This window comes from Diadema antillarum, unplaced genomic scaffold (genome assembly GCF_040938485.1).
Source record: "Diadema antillarum isolate AM-2024a unplaced genomic scaffold, OU_Dant_1.0 scf00000212, whole genome shotgun sequence".
NCBI classification, from domain to species: domain Eukaryota; kingdom Metazoa; phylum Echinodermata; class Echinoidea; order Diadematoida; family Diadematidae; genus Diadema; species Diadema antillarum.
Window position 1 is genome coordinate 52,674 of NW_027271101.1, and position 24,446 is coordinate 77,119.

General features: G+C 38.1%; 1 protein-coding gene across 1 annotated transcript in view; it reads right to left on the bottom strand.

Annotated features, from left to right (window-relative positions):
- LOC139724381 (pleckstrin homology domain-containing family A member 1-like) overlaps positions 1-24,446 on the bottom strand; it is an 82,112-nt gene that overhangs the window by 48,965 nt on the left and 8,701 nt on the right. The window contains exons 2-3 of the mRNA XM_071635527.1: positions 17,284-17,516; positions 3,111-3,170 (exon numbers count right to left, since the gene is read on the bottom strand). Coding sequence (XP_071491628.1) covers positions 3,111-3,170; positions 17,284-17,424 — 201 coding nt within the window. The 5' untranslated portion in view covers positions 17,425-17,516. The remainder of the gene's footprint in view (positions 1-3,110; positions 3,171-17,283; positions 17,517-24,446) is intronic.

Sequence of the window (24,446 nt, forward strand, 5' to 3'; positions counted from 1 at the left end):
CCTTCATTTTCCCCAACAATAAGGGTATCCACAAGATTTGGGCATCCCACCCTCATTCTATCTGCCAATTTGATGTAATGATTTGATGATTTTACTCTCTGCTTTTCCTCCCCACCCCTCCCCACTTTTCGTCCCTCGCGTATCTCCTTGATGATGAAGAGTTGTCCTCAAGAATGCCTCTCCATTCTCTGTTTGTCCTCCCCTTGCTGTGGGGATCAGGTTTTCCGCACGTCCATTGTTCAAAGATCCAGAGACGTCATTTGTGTGCAATGTGTCTGGACGTCCCTGAGGCAGTTCGGCAGTAGCACAGCATAACACTCAAACTCCCAACTCGAGGTCATCCTGAGAGAATCGAATTGTTCTTGTGCCTCACCAGAGAAAGGCTCACAAGGCTTCAGATACAGCCAAGCAAGGTTAAAGACTTAAATATCAAATCACTATCATTTTTGTGAGTGTAATGCCTTGTAATTGAGTTGCACTTCTAGCTCAGTACTAAAATTAGCAATAGATTGACCCAAATGGATATCTCAGTAATCATAGATAGATACATTTTAGGATTGGGGGGGGGGGGAGGGGAAGAAGTGGAGTGGAGGTAAAGGAAAAGTTACAAAAATTGTGAAAATCATGCAGGGGCTCTGCAGCTAACCATGGCAGAACTGCTCTGACAGCCGAAGATGATGTTACATTCATCTGCAACACCCGGCAGGGTTTAGTATTCAACTATCTGATAAGCCGACTCAGCCTTCACATTGGATTTTAAGGGCTCAGCAGCTAGGCTAGGGCAGTATGTATACTCAATCTGCATCTAGTCTAGAATCTCAGACGCCGGCCCCCATTCTTTGTCACCACGCTGTTCTCACAGTTGCAAAGCAGGTGCATCACAGAAGATAATTCACAGGGGTATTATCCTGTGAGCAGTGGCAAGACACTTAAGACATGAATGCTCATGACATATTAGATCAGTAAGCCATCAAAACTTGTTTTGACGGGAAGTTCCAACAATTCTGTCAATTTCAAATGAAGCAACTACTAGCAAGCTGAACAGGTGGAATATGTTACATGCCCCATGAGCAATATCATATTCCCTTTGAGGGCAAATAGGCATTACTCGGAAACCAAAACTTCTGCATACATTTACAACTGAAGTTTCTGGTCCTATGTAATATCATCCAAAATACACAAATTACATACATTTCTGCACATAACTAGTTTCTGGTCCTTGTATTATCGTCCACAATACACAAATTACTGCATATGAAATATTAGCACATATATATTTATTTTGGCCCTAGTATCATACTGCATAAAAAAGGTACATATTTTGGCAGTGCAAAATATTCTGCTTTTATAGTGTCAACTTTTTATGTCAATGTCACAAATATTCACTTTACTTCAACTGGTAGTTTGATAAATAAAACTTTCCAAGGTCTCCAGTTTACCCTTTTCTTGATGCATTTAAGAATTACAAACTTTGAACTAAGTATCAAAGCTGCATGCACAATCACACTATCCTCACTCTACACACATAATAAGACTAGAAACTATCATAGTCACAAGCTGTCCTTACTCTACACATTAAGAGAAGAAACTGTCACAGTCCCACTCATAGATGAAAAATGCATGAAGTCCCAGGGAACTTCCTGCACACTCTTGTGCAGGTGAGAACTAGGGTAGGGTCAAACGGACATGAGAACATCCCCGAGGAACATACAAGCCATGGAAACAAAATGGCGATGCTGAGCTGGTGACTAAGCTATATGCATAAAGGCTTTGGTCGGTGACTGCACAAGACAGGAATACCAACAAAAGCCGACAAAAGAAACGCTCAGAGTCTCGCAAACACGAAATGGTATAAAAGAATAATAATAATGTGGTTCTGCAGAGTATATTCAATAATCACTTAATAATCCTTCTAAATACAACCAGTTGCTCAAAAATTTTCTTTAAACTGAAATCTACAGCAAGAGATTGTTCACTTTTGGCAAAGATTTGGGTCAGGCTAATGGAAAAATATTCTCCTGATATTATCCTATATATTTGAGGACAGAGAATAAGAAATGAACTTGGGAGGGAGATTACAAATAAACATACATTGGGGAAAAAAAGAAGCTAAAAACTAAAGGTCACACCAAATGCCACATAAACACTGATATGTACCTAGGGATATTGTTTGTTAGTATTAATTCTAAAACTTTCCATGTTTCAAACATTATCCTGTGGCGGAGACCGCATTTGTAGAAATGAAATGCTTCTAATGCCAACATCTTGTACAGCAACACCACCATTGGATCATCCTAAAATGTTAATTTTGATGTATGCATCATGGCCAGATTTATTTTGAAGTCCCTGTGCTTTTTCTTTTTCTCCTTTCTCATCTTACAGGCTAATTTTAGATTTATCTGAGAGCAATGATACAGAAAGGAGAGTAAAAGAGGTAAGAAAAAATCACAGCATGTAATATAAAGTTAGTAAGTTCAGAATGTCAATGTACTGACAATGGGGCATAGAAGGAAAATGTGGTTAGTGTAATGCTACATTGTACTGGATATGAGAAGAATCTACTTTTAATAAAAAACGACAATGCAAATTCAACCCCACCCGCTTTCCCCTAGAAACTTTCTTTAGCTCATTTTCCCTTTTTCTTATGGAAGGGGGTGGGGGATCCTATCATTGATTTCTAAGCCTAAGGTCTACACTGTCTATTTGATTGCAGGGAAAATCTCATAACCCAACAGACTGCACATGTTCATCAAATAATCCTTACATTCGCATGCACAATCCACTTGTATAATGCAGTTTAATATTACTGCTACAAAATCTCACTTAAACTGAAATACATTTGGAAAAATGTCCACTACATTCAAATTGCATTAATCCTGCACTTATGTTACCACGGTGACAAAAGAGTTTGTCGAAGTTTTACCAATTACAGCCATGCAACAGTAGATCTAGCTAAAACATATAACATGGACAGACACAGAATTATCAGAAGCAGAAGAAATAAACAGCTTGTCACAAGGCATTCTGGTGAGGGAAAAAAAAAGTTATACCTACGAACTTACGTAGTGAACTGATCTTTTACAATAAGATTGTTAATAACACATACTTACATTAGAAATATTTGTTAGTTGAATTTCCAGTATGGGCCTTCTTGCTGCTTCAGGTAGATTCTGAAAATGGGGGGAAAAAGATACAGGAAAAAGATTAGAAAGAGCAATGTTGTTTACAAATAATTTCACGCAAGGCTTTGAAATAATCCACACACACACACAAAAACATAAAAAGATTGAATATGCCCAAGTTTTGTGCATCTACAAACTAAAAGTTCATTCAAGAGTATGACAGAAACACAAACTTCATGGAAACACACCAATTAAAGTTTCTCTCCCGCTGAAGAATGAGAACGAGAGAGATCAGTATGCAGTAATATGTCACGAATGCCAATTCTGTCACCTCCTCCTCTCCCTCGATCCTCCCCCCCCCCCCCACCATGGAAGCACAGGACACAAAGGACTGTCGACATTACGCATGTAGTGACGTGAGGGACAGCCGTGGGTTAAGGTACGCCGGGCACACGAGGGCCCTCTTCATTGCATGGCGAACATGACACACTGACAACACCAACAACAAATCATGATACTGATGTCACGCTTGACTCATGTTCCTTCTCTTGGCCAACCTCCAAATCACCGGGCCAGCTTTACCGACCTCCCCTTCTTGAACCCCTCGGCGAGTTGGGACCTCTCACGAGCACACGGCTGAGTGGATCGATGAATACAAACCTCCAAGTTTCATGCAAGAATTTCGTACCGGCAGTCCTTCCAAACAGCAATAGTGTCATTCACACGGATAGAATAGCAGGATGTAAATTGCACACCAAATACAGAGATATTTTGCCTCCATTAACATGAACAGAAAAATCCTAATTGCTGATCGCAATAATTTGTCAACCAAATTGCGAGCGCCCAAAATCTTCAGAAATGGTGACCCTTAGCTTGCCAATGTGTCCGTGCACTGCAGTGATGCCTGTTTTGAATGATGGTTCAAAAAAGATCTTGAGATTTTCTGCTCTAGCGTTCACACACGCATCCCGGTGCAAATTATCGCACCATTTCTCACGTTATTATGATTTTAACAATGAAATAATCGCAAGATTTCTTGGGATTTGGATCACCATGCTGACTGCGCTATTGAGTGGGGTTTTTTTTTTGCCCATACAGGCAAAATTTCTAGAACTGCAATCCTGCTAATTTGCCTTAGTCTGAGTCCCACTAATGTTGATAACTGCAAGTGAGAATATTTTTATTCAGAAAACATGAGTGGCTGAAGAAACAATTCTCCTATACTGTAGTCGAAGATTTTAGAAGTGAAACTGTCATTGAAGCATACTTCTGCTACCCCTTATTGTGGTTGGGAAGTGTCATCGCTAATCTCAAACAGCAAGTAAATATTCTAACTATTAAAAGTCACACAAATGTTCAAATGCCAAAAAGGCACACACATGCTTGCTCATATGGTACTAAGTGACCACATTTCTTTTGCAAAACATCAAATAATGTTGGCATAGGTTCTTTTAATATTTTCATTACATAAACTTTTGCTATAAAGAATAACCATGGCAAAGAAGATCAAGTTAACAAATATCCTGATGCTAAATAGACTAGTAGGCTACTCAAAGCCACCTGATAGGTGCTGACAGTTCACAAAAAGTGATGAATGATCTTTTCTATTTTGTGTTCCTTTACTACATGCATCTTTTCCTTTTTTAAAATCTCAATGTACATTTGTTTATTTTAACAGTAAAATCATTACAGAAATTTCTGCAATGTTTTCCATTTCTCATAAAAAATGCAGTCACTTACTAAAATCAAGTTGCATTCTCATTTGCTGCCAGTGAAATCAAACTCAATTAGTTTATTCTCTTCATCTTTACTTTACATATGGTACTTTCTCTCCAATCCTGTCCCACTTAGGCTAGAACTTTGAGCATAAAAAATAAACTTGAAAATTACTTTAAAAAAAAAGAATATAATACACTACCTACAATACACACAGTGTACAGGAAAATGTGTCATGCACATATCAAACTAGCTTGCCGTTAGGGAAGATTATAACTGAAATATAGTTTTGAATGCTAAAGGACAAGAACACTCAAGCTGTATATGAGTGAGCAGAGCAACTTTTGGTTCCTGCATCCACCGCACATTACTGATTAAAGCGAAACATCACTCCGTCTTTGAGTTGACTTTACAGAGTATATCTCCCCCTCCCATCAAAAAAAAAAAAAAAATACTACCAAGAGAACAGTTAGTTTGTTTGAGTGTTGCAATCTGCATGCTCAGAATCAATTATTATAAATAAATTATAATTAACAGCCAATTGCTGTCCAAACTTGAAAACTACACGGCAATGGCAGAGAAGAACAAGGAAAGAAGGTCTTTGCATTTCATGGACAAGGAATAGAGTTTTATAGAGTTTTATAGCACTGGCATCACTGGTATTTTATCAAAGTGGCTATAGTGCTTGACAAATACTTATTCTCTTTATGGTCATTAATATTCACATCATCAATATTCATCATATTACCTTCATTACTATCAAATACAGCATACATGAGCAAAGTATTTTTTACCTATCATGTAAATGTGTATGCTCACTGTTTTAATCACATGAATTTATTACAATCATTTTGACAAGACCTTGGTTATCCAAGTTCATGTACAGTATGAGGAAAGTTCAATTGTTCATATTTACTGTTGTTATATTTGTTTCTTAAAATCAATAAAAACATTTGAAAAAAAAAATTAGTTTTAGCCACCATCATCAGGGTAGCTTTGTAATCATGAAAAGAAAATTCCTCTATACACTATCGAGAAAGAAAAATATGAACACACACAAAAAAAAGCTGCAGCAGGTTGCAATGGCTATGCATTCAATTCACCCTTTGTGCACCCAGAAAGTTGGAAGGTTAATGCCAAGGTTATTTTTCCTCTAGTGCCAGGTGTATTGTCTCGAGAGAGAAGGGGGAGGGGGAGGACAAGAAGACATTACTTTGCAATCACAAGCATGCTAAGATCCCATCATTGTCATTCTGCCACAGAAAGATATGGAATGTATGTATGTGTGTGTAGGTGTGTGTGCATGTGTGAGAGAGAAAGAAAGAAGAGGAGGGAGACAGAGATTTATCTGACCAGGGAGGTGTTACAGAGATGGAGTGGCAACTCTTCTTAATTCATGCAAACACATGTTTGGGTTCAAGGCGTTACAATGGGGTGTCTAGCATTCCACTATGCTTTGAAGTCATGCTCAGCACCGCTCTATAGTTGCAAGACAAAGTTCGGAGACGAAGAACACATCTCTTCTTTCGTTGAATTACAAGCTTTATTTCACCGTAAAATTTTAAACGAAATACTTGAATTGATTTAGAATAGTTTAGGAAAGAATTCAATATTATAAACATGTATTTCTAGTTTCTTCGTAATGCGCAAATCGATATGAAATGAAAATTAGGCCCTCTTAAAAACCTAATATTTTTCTATAATGCGCACATTTCTGCATGTTAGTTTTCTATCTTTCAATCTGGTATATTTTGATCTTTCAAATAAAGTACTCCGCTAAAGCATGTTCCAGCGTGCTTTTAAACTATTTGCTATTGAAATTGTCAGTTTTACACTGCATTTTGATTCGCTGCTCTAATTCAAGGTACACAAACTCATTGTTGCCATCACATTGAAAGAGAGAGCCAATTGCAGTAGGGGCAAGTATTTCTAGATGTGAGAGCGCTAGTCCCGATTATTGATGCTCTCTTTTGTCAAAGCACATGGGTAACACCTGTAGTTGAACGCATAACTTCTCGGCAGTGCCGCGCATGACTTCAAAGGAGAGCAGTAGTTGTCTCTCCTTCTCTAGCACCTCCCTGGTCTGACTACAGTGGAGGCCCATATTACGTGCATGTGTAAGGTTAACCACTGAGTACAATGGGTGTTTATAATCCCTTGACAATTGCCTTTACCAGTACCTGTACCTGCACCATTAAAAGTACCTAGTATTTGACATTCTGGCATTCACAATAATAGATACAAATTTGGCTCTATTCATCTAGCAATTCATGATCATGCACAGGGGTAAGAATGAAGAAAACTTCACTAGTTTGTAAAAAATTCAAAGTTTATTATTACTATTATTTGACAAATGCAATATTGTTATTGTTATTTTTCATCAAATATTAGACATTTTCTAATGATTGTTCTGGAACTTGCAGATAGCACAGACTTGATTACTTTTAGTGTGAAGATTTTGAAAGAGATCAAAAACATCAAACTGTATGCAGGCAATCTTTTGAATTTAATCACTTCAAAACAAGTCACTCTTTTAACAAGAAAAATACAAATTCTTTTGGTTTATCACACAACTTTTGTGCAGTTTGTGGTGTCTCTATGTTCAAGAATTTTGCGAGTCAACTGTCAGTTGAGACATGGAAACCTTGCTAGAATATTGCCTCAAGTAATGCTAATGCAATACATATCAATTCAACATAGAGAATGGCCACTACTGCTTCTTGAAAAGGCACAATACTTCTTTTCTAATTCAATTGAAGTGCTTCTCCATTTCAAATTTCACCACCACTCTCAAAATTGATAAGTACCTATCAACTTTTTAAATGCAATCAAGAAATACATCATGTTAAACAGTCATCGACTGAAGAGCAAAGGCAGTCATTTTGCACCCATGCCGTGCTTAAATTCTCTCTTGCTGTTAACAATTGAATCATTGCTTTGCACTGAGGGTCTACAGCTACACGTACTATACGGGCGGAGGAGGCATGTATCGAGGCTCGTCAATGCAGGCTACTTCCTTTAAGGAAACATCGGTGGGGAAAGTCACACAAGAGAGTGGTCATGACTCAATGCAAACACACTGACTTGCATGTGAGACAGAGAGCAAAGTTCTGCTACTATAAACGGTACATGCCAAACTTGTCACAGTGGTTTTGAAGTTTTGCAAAATTTGTGAGTCGACAAACATTTACGAAATTAACGACAAGCCAGTGGAGTACTTCTAATAATGCAAATTTAATCTATACGTTGTCTCCAGAGTGAAAAATCACTCATATATTGCTCTTGAAAATGAATATTACTTAACATATCTCATTCTGATGTTGTGTTTCTCTACTGTCAATATGATCACTCATGAAATTATCTCACAAGTCCAAAATATCATGCTTGCTCAATATGTAGCATACTGGTACAGTACTCTACACTGAGCACTTTGAACATTAATCTAGGTACTACTATACCACAATAATTCTCCATGCAAACACTGTAAAGCTAACACTCTGAAGCATAATGCCTCCGGCAACACTTCGTGGCGGAGGCATAATAAAAAAGATATTTTCTTGCATACTGCAAAAGCACGTATTTTCACATTAGTAATTTTTGGCACTTAGCAGGGTAAGATGAATTTCATGTGTTTTTTTATTCCATGAAATCAGGACATAAATTACTGAAATATATGGCATGCAAGCATATCTGCATGCTTTTATTTTCAGCTTCTGGTTGCGTGAAATGCACAGAAATTTCAACTTTTACAGCAATGATAAAGAACAAATTCAGGGACAGGGAATCTGCAGTCATGAACTTTCTGTCTCCCTCACTCTCTGAATTTCATTACTTTATCTATTCAAAGAATACAATCATAAATAAACCACTGCAAAGGGACAGAGTTCCTCAATATCCAAATTTTCACAAATTTTGCGAATCAATGCTGACCCGTGAAATTAACAACACTAAAAACATGTCATCACCTATTAATCTTGACTGTATAAAGTGGCAGAGTGATTTGAAAAGCATTATCGAGTGCATTACTGTATAGTGCACTCGAAAGTCTCGGTGTCAAATCATGAAACTAACATCTTGTGAAAATGTCTGTGATCTCCTCATTTGCAAAAAATATCAGTACACAAAAATAACAGTTTTCTCAGTATAATAACCAAAACCAATTTCAATCAATGAAGATTACTTCATCTTCTTCTCATCAGATGAAGCCATGCGCATGACTAAAATATCATGTTTATCTGTGCAGTCCGATCTGCACCTTTAATTCCTAAGAATGGCAACATGCAGTTTTAAAGCATTCCTCACATTGCTATTTACGTGTTGTCCCAAAAGGCGTTTTCACATCAGCCCGATAAAAATCCAAGCTCGAGATATTTCTTAATTTCCCAAGTCAGAAAATAGCGCGCTATTTCGAAACATCGGGCTGATGTGAAAACGCCTAAATATTCACTGCTGCAGCTTGTTACATTCCAGAATGCCAAGACAGCAAATACGTTTCTATCTATTTTTGACAGCCAGATGTCTTTTAACCCGTTGAGGATGAGTCCCGAGTATACTCGGGTTAGCGTCTATGGGAAATGCATGTTGTAGCAAAATCAAACCGTCCTCAACGGGTTAAGAGTTATGTCAATGTTATGAAGACCATGCAGCAACATCATTGCAGTCACACCACTACATTACAATCTGGGAACACAGGATGTAGGTAGAGACCAAGACCCGTTTACAGTGCGAGGCTCAATCGCGGCTCGGCCACGGCCGAGTCCACCTTCATTTCAGTGTAAACGCGCAAAAGGCCAAATGCGAGGCCAAAATTGGCCTCGCATTTGGCCACGCTCTGGAGGTGGTCTCGGCCGCGGCCGAGCTGCGGCCGAGCCCGGCCTTTTCTCAGTGTAAACGCAAACTGGGCCAAATGCGCAGCCAATTTTAGTCTGGTTTCCAAACCCTCTGCCTGTACTATTTCGCTGTTCAGGATATTAACTCCCTCAACATCGAAAACGAGTATAGTTTAAGGTGGTTTTGTCCTGCAAAGGATTTTTTCCTTCGGCAAAGGCTGTGGCTCGGCCGTGGCTCGGCCCAGCCCCGCACTGTAAACGGGGTCTAACTTATTCCCATATTTTTTAAGTCAATGAGCCAGCACTGACTCCAGAAAAAATGTTCAAAAATAAGGCCCTAATGAACAACAGCTCATTCAGTTATTCCTTTCCCCCTTCCTTGGTGGAATTCTACAGAGGCTACAGCGCAGTACTAAACAAGAATTGGGCCTATGAAAAGATGTCACTGTGAATAAAAGCAGAGAGTTGAAGAAAGGCTTGACTGTAGAAATTGCAGGACTGCCAACATTCACAAATCAAAATCATCATGGTTCTGGAGAGTATCAGGAAAATACTTGGTGTTATATACTGTACATTTTAATCTACAGGAGTCCATTTACACCAAAGCTTCAGCCTCAGCCAAAGCCCAACATGATTTTTGCAGTGTAAATGGTCACAGGAGTACACTGCCTCTCACTCCGGCCATTTCGTCCATGAAAAGATCTAGAAGGTGCTCACTCATGAGCCTTTGGAATTATGAACTTTATATCATTTTTGGATAAATGATTCTTCCGAACAAAAAAAAAGCCAACTTTTTGTTCATGTTTGGATTATAGCGCCTTCAGAACAAACTTTTGGAATACAGCAAACCTTCAAAATATAACGCACTTCTGGATATTTAACAAACTTTATTTCATTAATAAACCTACAGAATAGGAATTTTCTGAATAACAAACTGTGACAGTCAAAAAAAAAAAAAATTCTTGAATGGAAATCCCAGTCATTCAATCTTCTAAAAGACATGCAGTTCATATGCTCATCTGAAAATATTCTGCTCTGTTTTGGTACAAACTTAATAGTGACATTTGGCAGGATATTCTCTATATAAATGCCATATCACAAGAATAATACAGTAAGGGCATATCGAGCAACATCATGAGCGATATGACTCACAATGAAGAACCACTGTGAAGAAATTGGAAAAGAGAGTTCTATATCTTTTTAAAAGGTAAACTTAGGTATTCCCATGTTATAGATGATAAAATGCAATGTGCATTGCACTTGTGTTGTGGAGGCAAGATTTTTGGTGTGCTCTTCTTTTTGCGCCTATTACATCAGTCAATGCCCAAAATTTGCAAGACTAAAACTCAAACAAATTTTTCGGCATATATGGTATACTGTTCAGTGCTAAGTACTAGTATTTGGTGCTACTAACAGAGAAGTATGTCAATCAAACCAAACTTTTTAACATTGTTTAGAAAATTTGTGTATTTTCAAACGTTTTACTAGGAACCAGCCCATAACCCTGTGTACTTTCATTATCTTGACTGCTTACTCACAATCTAAATTTTGCATGAACCAAAGATTTAATTACTATAGAAGTTTTTTGAAAAATTTTCTTCCATTTTTTTTTGAAAGGCAATCTGAAAGTTTCTTTCTTTTCAAGATAGGAAGATGGTCGACATAATCCTGTCATCCTATTTTGCTAAATAATTAAAGCAGTTAAGCTAATGTACTCAGATTACCTGATGATGTATGAAATCAGGAGTATGTGCACGCATGCACGTAAGCTTTTCCTGGACATAGTCCCATCTGTGCAGATATCTGCTGGATTTCATGACATAAGTCCTGAAATCTCATGACTTGCACATGCCTGTGTGCCTGGATTAAACACACGTGAAAGAGATTTTTTTTTTTAAATACATTGAAACCAAAACTGCCGTCACTTGATCACAGTGCGCAACACCTGATGCTCTTTGAAACCCAAAATTCCAAATTTATCCAGGCAACCATGGACCCTGGTCATGTTTCGACTGAGCTTACTTCTACATGAACAGCGGAAACAAATAATGGCAAATTTACGGGCAGCCCAGATGGGGCTCTCAATCAGGGAAATCACTTTGAAAGGCTTAAATCCAATACATCGTCTAAACAGACTTTTGCTGAAATATACATTCACGGCACAGAGTTTTGTGTACTTCCAGCATTACAATGTATATCACAGTGCCACAAAAAGATGGAGGAATGTAGATGACGTAGAGACAACAAAATCTTTGATGATAATATTCTGATGTCACACTTTAAAAACAAACAAAACAACCCACCTGTTATATCAAGTGAACCTAGATCCATGATAATGATAAGCATGTCTAATATGTGTTGTGTGTAGTTCAGAAGTTTTGTGGTTTCATTGGGTTTTTTTCCTCCAGTTTAATTTCTGCAAAGTTAATTCCTTCCAGAGGAACTTCATGGTTCTACATGATACCAGTGCCTCTGATCCTGGTATGTAAAGAAAAAAAGAAGAAATAAAAGAACTAGATAAGCACTCGGAGAGTGCAGACCTCCGCCAAGCAGCTCATTTCCACCTATTGTACATGCACGCTGAAAATTTCCCAATTTCTCAATATAAAAGCTTTTTGTTTACGTCATCAGCTTCCAGCTGCGTGGCGCCTTGCCCATGTAATGCACGCACTTTATGTGTGCACATGGCGTACGCAAACCTCAAATACGTGCAGCTTGAACTCACAAGTTCATCAACCCTATCTGCCAAAAGATCAAAAAAACTTCAAAAATTCATAAAAATTCCCAGATCTCGACCAAACTGTAATCATCTGTTCTTTGTGTCATCAACTTTTCCTGCAAGTTTCATTCAAATCGGTTCACAACTTTTTGACTTATTTTGCACACAGATAAACAAACAAATGCTGATGAAAAGATGACCTCCTTCCTTGGTGGAGGTAATAACCTTGGATTACCATTAAAAAAAAAAAATGATGGTTATCTGCAGATACTCCACCACAAAACATCAATTAAACAGAAGATTTCCCCGCCTGGACCCCCTAGCAAACTAGTCACTCTATGATCACGTAAACATGTGCATAAATTATTATGTGCACATTTTGCCGCAAATCACAAGGATGAAGTGTGACGTCCCTTGCAGGGAGTTAAGGGCCCATTTAAGGGGCCTGAAAGCTGTAGGGTCACAGATGCTTTCTGAGGGTGCTATCTTAGCCATATTTTTTGTACATAAATAATGACAAAACTAAAGGTTGGCAGCATAAAACTAAATCTAGCTAAAACTAGGAAAAAATACATCATCAGCGCGAGACACACAGCAAGAGTGGGAAAAATTTGAGCTCAAGTGGGAGAGCGGGAGAGTTTTTCAGAAAATGCATGGACGCAAATTGAGAGATCTCCTGCTGAAAATGGGAGAGGTGGAATCTGTGTTAGCTGGTCCATATATAGTGGAAGTCTACTGGTGATCAGAATTTTTTTTGATGGAATGGACTTATAAATAAATTTGAAGACTGAATTTGTGTCAGTGACAATAAAAAAAACCACAACCATACCATGTCTATCTATTTAAAGGCTGACACATTTACATTGTCTAACCATGATGTTTGTAGTTTCAACTCAATGCTATCAGGTTAATCAGAGAGATCGGGACAAGCATAAGGTTACAATAGCACAAGTACGCATTATAAAATAAACATTACATGAATGTGGGGCTATTCTTAGATCATGCTCAAGTACCCACTTGGCTAAGGACTGCAATTTAAAGGTGTTGTTAGCCAAAGTGAATGAATCCTCCTCTCAATGCATCAGGAAGCATTCTTTTTTTTTTTTTTTTTTTTTACAGCAAGCACTAGATCAACTAGATATCACTGTCCTTTACGATAACAAATTCAATCTGTTCATACTATCTGAAATATTTCTGGATGGAATCCGTGCCTACTGCATCATTAGATTTGTTTGTTTGGGTTTTTTTTTTCACAGGATATACATATCAAAGACAATTCCGGAGGTATAAGTAATTTTGTTAACAGTGACAAACATCACCAACCTCATCATCTAGACCCATCTGTTGCAGACATTGACATACATGTACATGTACACTGTCCTCCCTTATCGTCCATACTCCTTAGTTAAAAAACTGCCATTGAGCTCTATATTATTAGGTACAATTGTCAGATCTTAGATATCATGGTTGTCGATGATGCTAAAACCTGCTTTACCTGTCAACAGATGTTTTTGAAGACCACAACGCAAATTGCTGGTATTTGATGCTGTGAGTGCACAAACATGAAAGAATTTAGCATGGAAGGCAAATGCAGATTTTTCATAATTTCATAATGTATTTCTTGGTTTCTCCCTTACAACATGTCCATCATAATAAACTGAGCATGAACAGTCTGAAGTAAATTCATGCATTTGTCTCTTGATGTCTTCTTTACACACTGAAATGTCGAAAAGCATGACAGCTTCTAAACGTAATGATGAATATCTTGAGAACAAAGGGTCCGACATGAACAGACCCACGTCAATGGGAAGAGTACAATTCATGTCAAAGTTTAAACATGTATGAATTAGGTTCAAGGAGTTAAGAGTTTTTTAACGAGATGTAAAAATCAGAAAGTTTAGCCAAATTTTGGCAGGTGTCAATAGACCCCCATTTCAAGCGTCCTTCTCCCGCGTATTACTCCATTGAAATGTGGAGGCCAAGCTACAACAAGCTTTTGTCACTTCAGAGGGTACCTTTAATGTGACTCCATGTTATGCCACACCCATTCCATGTGAGCATGAGTCATAGGCTAGCTGCCCATACCTTGCCAAACTGGTACGATGCAGCCTTCTCTTTCCCTCGTTGAGTGATGAGCATCATGCAGGTATACTGACAAAAATTCACACCCATCCCCATCCCCCCCCCCCCCCAAACAATCTGGTATTTCAAGGCAAATTTCACTCCATGTACAACTTGGCTTGTATTTGACAAACTGACTGAACATGAAAGTTTTACAACACTTGGACAAAACAAAATGAAAATGTGCTGGAATGTTTCAGCTCATCACATGTTTTTTTTTTTTGTGTGTGAATCAGTGGTATTACTCATCAAATAATATGCAAATCAGATGATGTAATAATGTGATTGCTTCAAATCTTTCCTATTGGTTTGAAAGTAAAGGAATTCAAATAAATTCCCTTTCTGTTATTTTCAAAGGAAGTTTTGTGAAAATTTCTGTGCAATTTTGAGGCATATTTGTGAAGCAGTGATATCACTGCCTCATTCAAACCAAGTATGTGTTTATGGAAGATCGCACCAAATTGCAGTGCCACATTGTGAAACCAGACAGAAAAATAACATATTCCTTTTTTTCCAATCAAATTTTGATCAACCTGGTAGTTCCATTTGTTGATGTTGTTTGTCTGCATTTACACTTAAACATGGAGTGTAGGGCTCCTATAAGTCAGAAGAATTAAATTTGACACTTGTCCCAGCCTGCATCGTAGCATGGATCTGCTTTCCAATGCACAATCTACAGGTTATGTACCTGGTAGAGCATTTAATAGCAATCTGGGCATAAATCTAAAATCTACATTGGAAATCTAAGCTCTCCCTCTCAGTAAAAGTTTGTACAATGTAAAGTTGCTGGTAGAAGAGTTAGGATATGTTGTGACAGAAAGGATATGTTGTGACAGAATAGAAACCTGCTTATTTCGGTGACACGACATTTGCTCCTGCAACAATTGCTCCAGTTTTATTTTCTGTAAGGACTTAGGGTTAATGTTAGAGTTTTGATAGGTTTTTTTCAGTTTAGTTTGATTTGAGGATTACGATTAGGGTTATGATTATGTTTATTGGTAGAATTTATGTTTGGCTTAATGTGCAGATATTTCATGGCAGCAAATTGTCGCAGGAGCAAATGTCATGGAACCCCTTTTTTCATGATAGAAATTCAAACTGTATGAGATAAAAATGAAGTAAAAGCAAGAGTTTAGCTCTGTGGCGAATTATCCAAATCCCATTTTCATACTGTAAGAGAAATTTTCAGTCTGGAAAAAAAAAAAACAGAATTGAGATTCTGGAGAAGGTCATGTCATCCACTGCTGACAACTGTATGAACTCAATCTGTGCATGAATCTTTGATACCCCTTTAAGAGTTCCCTCTAGAATAAGAAATATATGTAAATACACGTAGTTCATCAGAAGTTCGAACAAAATATTGTAGGGGCAGCCCCAACTGTCTGCTCACACACTGACACAATGGCTGGGGCTGCCCCAGCAGAGAGGGCGGAACCACTCCATCAGGTATCGCACAAAGGGTGGGGCTGCCCCCTGCTCCCCGGAATGCAGCGCTCAGTTAGTGCACAAAAGGTGGGGCTGCGCCCTTACTCAATAAACACACACACAAACACATACACAAAGTAGAACTCTCCCCATTCACTGGGTTCTTTCACAGAGGTAGAACATCAAAAGAATGCAGTATTCATCAACCAAACCCATTGGCCAAATTTTGTTTTCACATCATGTTGCCCAGTCAGAGTTGTAATCACAACTTCTACATAATTACAGGGTATTGTAGCTGACCACAATTTTTTCCCCATCTTTCTATGTTTCTTTCTTTTTGTATAAGTCGTATAAGTCTTTATAAGTTGTATAAGTCTTTATATCTCTTGCTCTCCTCGCCGCAATTCTCCTATGCCAAGAGCAATGAGTTGAGATGTGCTAAGCACAAGTCATTGCCTTCCTGTCCAATGGAGCTCAAGGACAGTTGAAGTGCTTCCATAGAGGTCACAGTCATTGCCAACAATGAGAGCAAGTTAACCTTTTGCATTATTATACAATACTTATAAAGAATGTTGCTATCCAATTGGTCAATTGCTTATCAAATGACATGCAGTTAAAAGTACCACTTCACGCTGTTGCTGTCAGCCCTGCAATATTGTTTGAGCGAAAATGGATAGCACAAGGCTGATGCCACCAATGTCCACTGGTTAACGTATTAAACTCATGATCAACTCATAGTTTTTGTTCCACTGCATGGCTCTGATATCACAATAAACAAACATTTGCCTCGCGCACTCAAAAGTTACAGGCACGCATTCAGTCACTCATTCTAATGTCAGCAACTTCAACCGATCTGTTTCTTGTGTGACTGATTGTGACTGTGCTATTCATTTGCCTTTCATACAAAAATGGTTAGCATTTCTGAACTCAATTCAAGAATCTGTGTGGACCACATATCCCTTGATGTCAGCGGTGTTGTTCAAAACAGATAATGAATTGTCTTTACTTGTGCAATGGAACAAGATTTCATACTCTGAAAAGATGAGATGAACTATTCAACTCAGCTTTGCCTCATTGAATAGAGCGCCTCTATCTTCCACCTCACGCGAAATCTCGTACAGTTGTACCATCCCACGCGTGACCACAGACTATTTGTATTAATGCAGCTCACAGACTTTCCTCCTCAGATCTATGATAGATTCCCTGTAATACATGGACCATCTCCCTAATTTTCCTTCCAAAAAAAAAACTTGAGTAGCATCTCCCCCCCCCCCCCCACCACCACCACCCCTTCCTATCCCATATGACCTTCTACCCCCAAAACATCCGCATTTCCTCCCGTCTCCCTTACCATGGGGTTGTCCATGTAGCACAGTATGGCCCCGTCCTCCGGCGAGATGACAAAGTAGCGGCGGAAGAAGCGTCCACTCTCCTCATCCTGCTCAAAGTTCATGAAGCCGCAGGTCCTGCCCTGAACGTCCAGGTACGGCATGGTGGCCTCCCTCTGCCTCTACCCTCACCGGACTTTGCTCCCCGTCCTCCCTGCTTGGTTTGGACGACACTACTCGGTGGGTAATCCTAAACCTGACAGAAAAGAGAAGGGAATAGGGAGAAAAAAAAAAAAAAAAATAATAATAATAATAAGTACTTTAAAACACATTTTTGTAGATGGATGTAACATACTGTCTTGATTTCATGTCAACTTTCATTGTAAAAAATTGAAAACTACATAAAGTATACAACAAATTAGACAAATACATGAAGAATATTGCACTGAGGTTAGAATACCACAAATCTCCTGCAAAAAAAAAAAAAAAAGGATGGACTATCACACAAATAATGTGTTGCATGTCTCAGGGCTGCCAGGAATTACTTACAAAGTCAAAATTAGGATAGCTCTATAGAGTGCTCAGAAAGAGACTGTCATTTCAAATGCATCTACTAAATGTCCTTAAAAAAAATTACAACCGAACTTACTGCAAAAATAACTTTAAAAATAGTGAATCAATCAAAATGTAATTTCAGGGTATGGAACTATGTCTTATAACTGAATTGTTACAGAAAACCGCATCCAATTTGCTTCAGTGGTCACAGAGAAATAGGGATCCTTGTCGAGCATGTCAGGAATCCCTTTCCTCCAAGTTAAATCCACTGTGTTTTATCCGATGAATCATACTAAAAGAGCATCCACATGCTTAACTTGGAAGAAGGGGACCCAAGACATGCTACTGTCAGTACAAGAAAAAATATTGGCGAGCTTAAGATCTGCGACACGAATGCTAATTAGGCAAAAAATGGTGTTCTACACATGCACGAGACACCTGTTTCCATTGTCTAACCCAGGAGGCTGCCTAGTCTTTATAATAGCAGGGAGGTGCTAGAGAAGGAGAGACAACTACTGCTCTCCTTTGAAGTCATGCGCGGCACCACCGAGAAGTTACAATTGTATGTGTTCAACTACAGGTGTTACCCATGTGCTTTGACAAAAGAGAGCATCAATAATCGGGACTAATGCTCTCGCATCTAGAAATACTTGCTCTACTGCAATTCGCTCTCTCTTTCAATGTGATGGCAACAATGAATTTGTGTACCTTGAATTGGAGCAGCGAATCAAAATGCAGTGTAAAACTGACAATTTTAACAGCAAATAGTTTAAAAGCATGCTGGAACACACTTTAGTGGAGTACTTTATTTGAAAGATCAAAATATCCCAGATTAAAAGATAGAAAACTAACATGCGGAAATGTGCGCATTATAGAAAAATATTAAGTTTTTAAGAGGGCCCAATTTTCATTTCATTTCGATTTGTGCATTACGAAGAAACTAGAAATACATGTTTATAATATTGAATTCTTTCCTAAACTATTCTAAATCAATTCGAGTATTTCATTCAAAGTTTCACGGTGAAATAAAGCTTGCAATTCAACGAAAGGTGAAATGTGTTCTTCGTCTCCGAACTTCGTCTTGCAGCTACAGCAGTGCTGAGCATGACTTAAAAGTGTAGTGGAATGCTAGACATCCCATTGTAACGCCTTGAACCCAAACATGTGCTTGCATGAATTACAAAGAGTTGCCACTCCAATTCTGTAACACCTCCCTGATAATAGCGTGCACGTCACAGATCTAAAACTCGCTATCTAAGTTTTCAGGAAGATTCCTGCAGAATCGGGGCATACTGTAGCTACGCTACTTCACATTCATGTATATTGGTCAGTGGAAAACACACTCCAGCATGATAGTCCAATCAAGCAATTACTAGGGTCTAACAGGAACAGAGAGTTACCCCCCCCCCCCCAAAAAAAAAAGTGCAGCTCAACTGCTGCAAAACAAGGAATGTTTGCGTGCATTTTAATTTCGCAAATTTTGCGAGCGCCAAGATTCGCGAAATTAAAATGCACGCGAAAGTTCTTGTCTACACTATGTGCATTGAATGCCAGTGGCAGTCCGTGAAAATTTCATGCCCCCCAAAAAGGCCGTCAGCTCCAATTCGCGAAAAATTCATGCCGCGAATATATCATGTTTTACAGTATAATAATACTAGAGGAGCATATCTGAAGCAGTATACCTGTAACTTCCCAGGGGCCTTCAATAATCTGACCATAGAGCCACGCACTCATGAATTTTAACATACATTTATGCTTGCTATCTTAAGACAGTCATTCTTTACTAGCAGAGGCAGGAAATAGTGTGAAGTTTCTAAAAAGTTAGAAACATTGATCTTAATGTCACTTTCACTTTTTATATATTTCTTGATTCTATGCATTGGTAGCTATCAGGGACCGCAGAACATATATATATCATATATTTTTCTTTCTATTTTTTTCTAACAGACCCCAAAAGTATGTGTGGGAATAGAAATGAAGAACATGCATTGTTGTTTGAGAGCATAAGGATGAGAACCATAGTAACAAAGGCGTCAGAGAATTTGTCGAGTTGTGGATGCTTGTCAGAGATGACTACAACTTTTCTGGCCTTGTTTAATATGCACAAATTTTTCTTACCTGCTTTAAGAACAATTAATCCATTGTACACTTTCAGAGTAACATTCAATGAATTTGTAAGCATCTGCAGTTACTTCAGATACTGTATGCATGTACATCATATTGGGCAAGTTTGAGCAAGGCGTGTGCTTTAGGCAAAAAAAATGCACTGCCCTGATATTGGACCTGTCATTAGTCTGACATAGGTGGGGTAGTAGCTGTACAAGGAATCAGAGCAAGCAGATGAGAAACAGCCTGGCATAGGTTGAATTCCTCTTTGGTAAACAGAAGACAGGTGAATTATTATGTACAGTACAAGACACACCTATGCATTAGGACACAAACAATTCAACATTTCTTTCACCCTCGAGGAAACTATGACATGATTACTGTCATCATTACCAAGTCTTTTTGCAAGAGAAGAGATGGGCAAATACTCATGAAGAAACAAATTCTAATATTTAAAATCCTCATAGATAAACTTGTAACGATGACATATTCTGATGCTTGCAAACAAATATGATTGTGACTATTTGTTCAAATTTCTTTATACCTCAAGAAATTCCTCCATGTACTTCCCTTGATGTCTCTTGTATGATCATTCTTGCACTTTATACTTGAACTGGCCTTCCCTACTGCAAACAGATTTCATCTAATATTATTACAATGTATCTGTGAGGAGTTGCATGCATTCATATCATTGTTTTGATCTCAACTGAAATGAAAGTATCTATGGAACTTCCTGTTAATTTCTTTGAATGCTCAATGCACCTTTCAGTTAGGTAAAACAACACAGTCTGATATGCCTCTTGTGTCATACAACCATATAGCATCCATTATACACGAGTACACAAAGCTGAAACTGAGCTAAAGTACACAAGAATTAGATCCATTTCTTTTTTTCTTTGATTCTATCATCACGACTTGCCTCAAAGAATCACTTCAATGCTGTCTACAACTTTCAAGCATTTCTAACCAAAACAAAATTATTACTTTTTTTTTTGGTCAGAATCACACCATACAAGACCGATGGTGTATGCCATGCAAATTTCATCAATAGTGGAAATTTTTTGTGAAGAGTCAATCTTCTTGTGTACTGGAGCAAACCTTGCTGTGATTATTCACTGACCTGTGACTACCATATTACTCACACTACAATACATCGCATAATAAGGGTAACAAAGGATGGGGGATGGGTGCACCAGATTGGTACACCAAGCGATAGATACCATCTCTGTACAATGATTTCACCTGCGGTAAACAACTCACAAACACACACACACACAAAACAAAACAAACAAACACCAATATTTGTTTACGTGTGTTCTGCTTGTAAATATTTATGTGATTTCCATTTCATCTACTAGTGCCTATACAGTATTTTCTTCATCTGCTCTGATGTACCCATGCCACATGAATTACAGTGACAAAATTTCAAACTTCTTCTAGGGTATGCTTAGTAACAGGGTGTTACAAGCCATACATGCCAAATAGCCAAGTTAAACCACAACTTGCCATCCCGAGCGTGTAAACTGTGTCTGTCCCAAAAAGCATGGTACTTTCACTTGTTTTCCATACAGCACCATGCTAACAAAACAGCTTGAATTTGTAGATGCTGCCCAACAATGATTACTGGCTGTGCACTTGAAAAGCAAAGCAAAAGGAAGTACATAGTGTAGTTGATGCATGAATCTGTTTAATCTTTATGAGGCATTTTTGTCATAACTTTTTATTTTCATGAGTCAACCGCACAAATTTAGCTACTGGAATGGCATACCAAAAGAATATGCACTTGTTACACTATACATGCAATAAAGTCCCCAACACTGACTTACTTTCGGTGAGGTTATTCACAGGAAACTGCCCAAATTTAGGTTGTTACTCCTTCAATTTTTGCCCTTCTGAAAAGGCTAAATCCACAGGTCAGGGTCAACCCAATATATCTAATCTTCAGAACAAGTGTCACACGTGTCCAAACTTGAAGAAAAAAATGAGAAAGAATTTAGAGATTTAGTACTAGATGTATCTTCATCTTATTAAAACTAGCATACATGACAGTGAGTATCATAACTAATTAAGATTTGCACTGGCCAATTTTAAAGACATACCATCCCTTTTTTTTTTGAAAAATTTCTGAGAACACTTAGGTAGGTATTGAAAAAAACACTATTTAGAAACCTCCTGTAAATTTTGAACTCAAGAGGGTCTTTATTTGTTGAGTTAAATTGACCGTTAAGATTTTTTCGTAGTACGAAAAAATTACAAATCTAAACTACTAGTCTAGTTTTACAGACCTGTGTGAAGCACTTATGTAGTTCATGTAAATGGTGTGTTGTTATTTGCCATAGATAACAAAGTAAAAGAAGCTAGTGAATTCTTCCTTTCTGACAGCTTTAACATGTATATCTTTTGTTCGAAGTATAAGTATCATATCAAAACCACAGGAGAATTAGTATATGCAGCTGTGCCTCGTACACAGAATATGTTACGGTGAGCATTTGGTGATTTATTTGAATTTTAACGGCTAACAACGTTCAAATATCACAGAAATGTTATAGCTTTACAATCGTCTTGTCATTCTGGTGGAATATATCATGTTCTGTGCTATTTGGGAAGGAATGCAAAAGGGATGGCCCATCTTTAACGTTTCTTTATTCTATTTTGAGATTCTGTATAAATGACCAGACTTCACTTCCATAATCAAAAAACCTGAAATCAAGCAATTTATCTAGAACTAAAGAAGACGGTGCATTTTTGTCATTCTTGACAAAAACTATATACCCCCTTCAAACTTCGTTTGGCAGGGGTATAATCATGACTATGAAAAGGGGGTAGAATTCCCATAAAGATGTCTCCACACTTTTTTTTATGCGCGTGAGTGTGTGTGTGTGTGTGTGTGTGTGTGTGTGTTTAACAAATCTCTGTGAATCAGGGTAAGCAGTAGTATAACACAAAATCAGAATCTATCAAAAGTTAATATTTATTAAATAATGGCTAGTTCACTAAATGCTGAACAATAAGTGTAACGGCAGACCTTTTTGCAATTTCAAAAGTGTATAATATACTAGGCAAACATTGATAAAGAGCTGAGCAGAAAGAAGGTGATGCTTGCTACATCCCAGGTATAGTACAAAACTTTCACAACAAATTGTTAAAATTTCTCCCGACAAAATTTGATAGCAAGCAGATAAGTGTAAAGATACAGGTATGCACTGGGAAATCTAGACTTGACTGTCATGAATATGTTCTGGTTTAATGCTTGGTTACTGTTGTTGTTGTTGTTGTTGTTGTGTTTTTCTTTTTTAGGGAAAGGGGGGGGGGGTTAATCTGTGATAGAACTATTAAATCTTTGCTCTGAAGTTCATTTTGTTCTTAACCCAGATTTTCCTACTTAGGTAGTCTTCTGTAATAGCACATTAGAGCAAAATTTGAACATACTATGTGAATACACATATGTATATTGCAGAAGACTTCCAAGTGGACATATGCCCTAAAACAGTTTTATTTGATTTATATATTGCATGGGTACCATTTTCTCTCCCCAGAAGAGTACTTGTTTCCATCTGCCATACATCCTAACGTATATTCTAACTATTTCAGACACCAGGGGCACCAATCTAGCTTCTGGCTAAAGCGGGAGTCACACTATACCAGTATTGTTTTGATTTCCTTTATTTCCAGATCCAAATGATACAAAAAGAACTGCATCAAGTTTTACAATAAGGAAACAGGGCAATGTAGCGTCAGTCAGCCTCAGGAGCATAAAAATGATGTTTCCCTTTGATTTCCCTTTGATTCCTTTTATCAGCAGAGGCAACATTGTGTGGAAAGTGACTGCAGACGACAAGCCAGCGAGAAGTTTTACCGAGGAAGACGCAAAAACAGTCTATCTTTAGTCCAGGAGCAGGAAGTGGTTTTTCTTGTCACACTTCAAGTGGTCTCCCCTTTTGTTGTGGTGTCCCGCTCTCCTATCAAATCCTCCTATAGTCGCTGGCCAACTCAGAGACCGGGAAGTAATTTCAATACATTCCAGTAGCCGAGTTGGTGTTTTTAATTCTTCTATTATCGCAAGTTGTTGTTGTTGTTGTTGTTGTTTGGAAAAGCAGCGAAACCGACAAGCGACAGATTGGTGAACATCGCGGTGTAGAGGAACATATCATTAAAACATTGGCCAGCGCCCTTTGATTGTCGGTGGGTCTGCTGGATACAGGGCATCCAGTAATGGACTATGCAGTAATGACCAAGGCAGTCCTGATCATGTGACTATCGTGTTTAGTGTGAAGTACTCCTATTCATATACACAAAGCAGGTGTCTCTTGAATTTTTGTGCCGTGAAAATACTTTTGTCTTACAGTACATTGTATCTCAGCGATATTACAATATATCATAATTATGATAATCACATTCAGACAACACATGTGCACTGTAAACTTGAAGAAAATTGAATTGCAAAAAAAAAAAAAATGAGACAATTCAACTTTTAAAAAGGATTGAGACGCAAAACATATGAGCCATGAATGCTATCAAAAGGTTC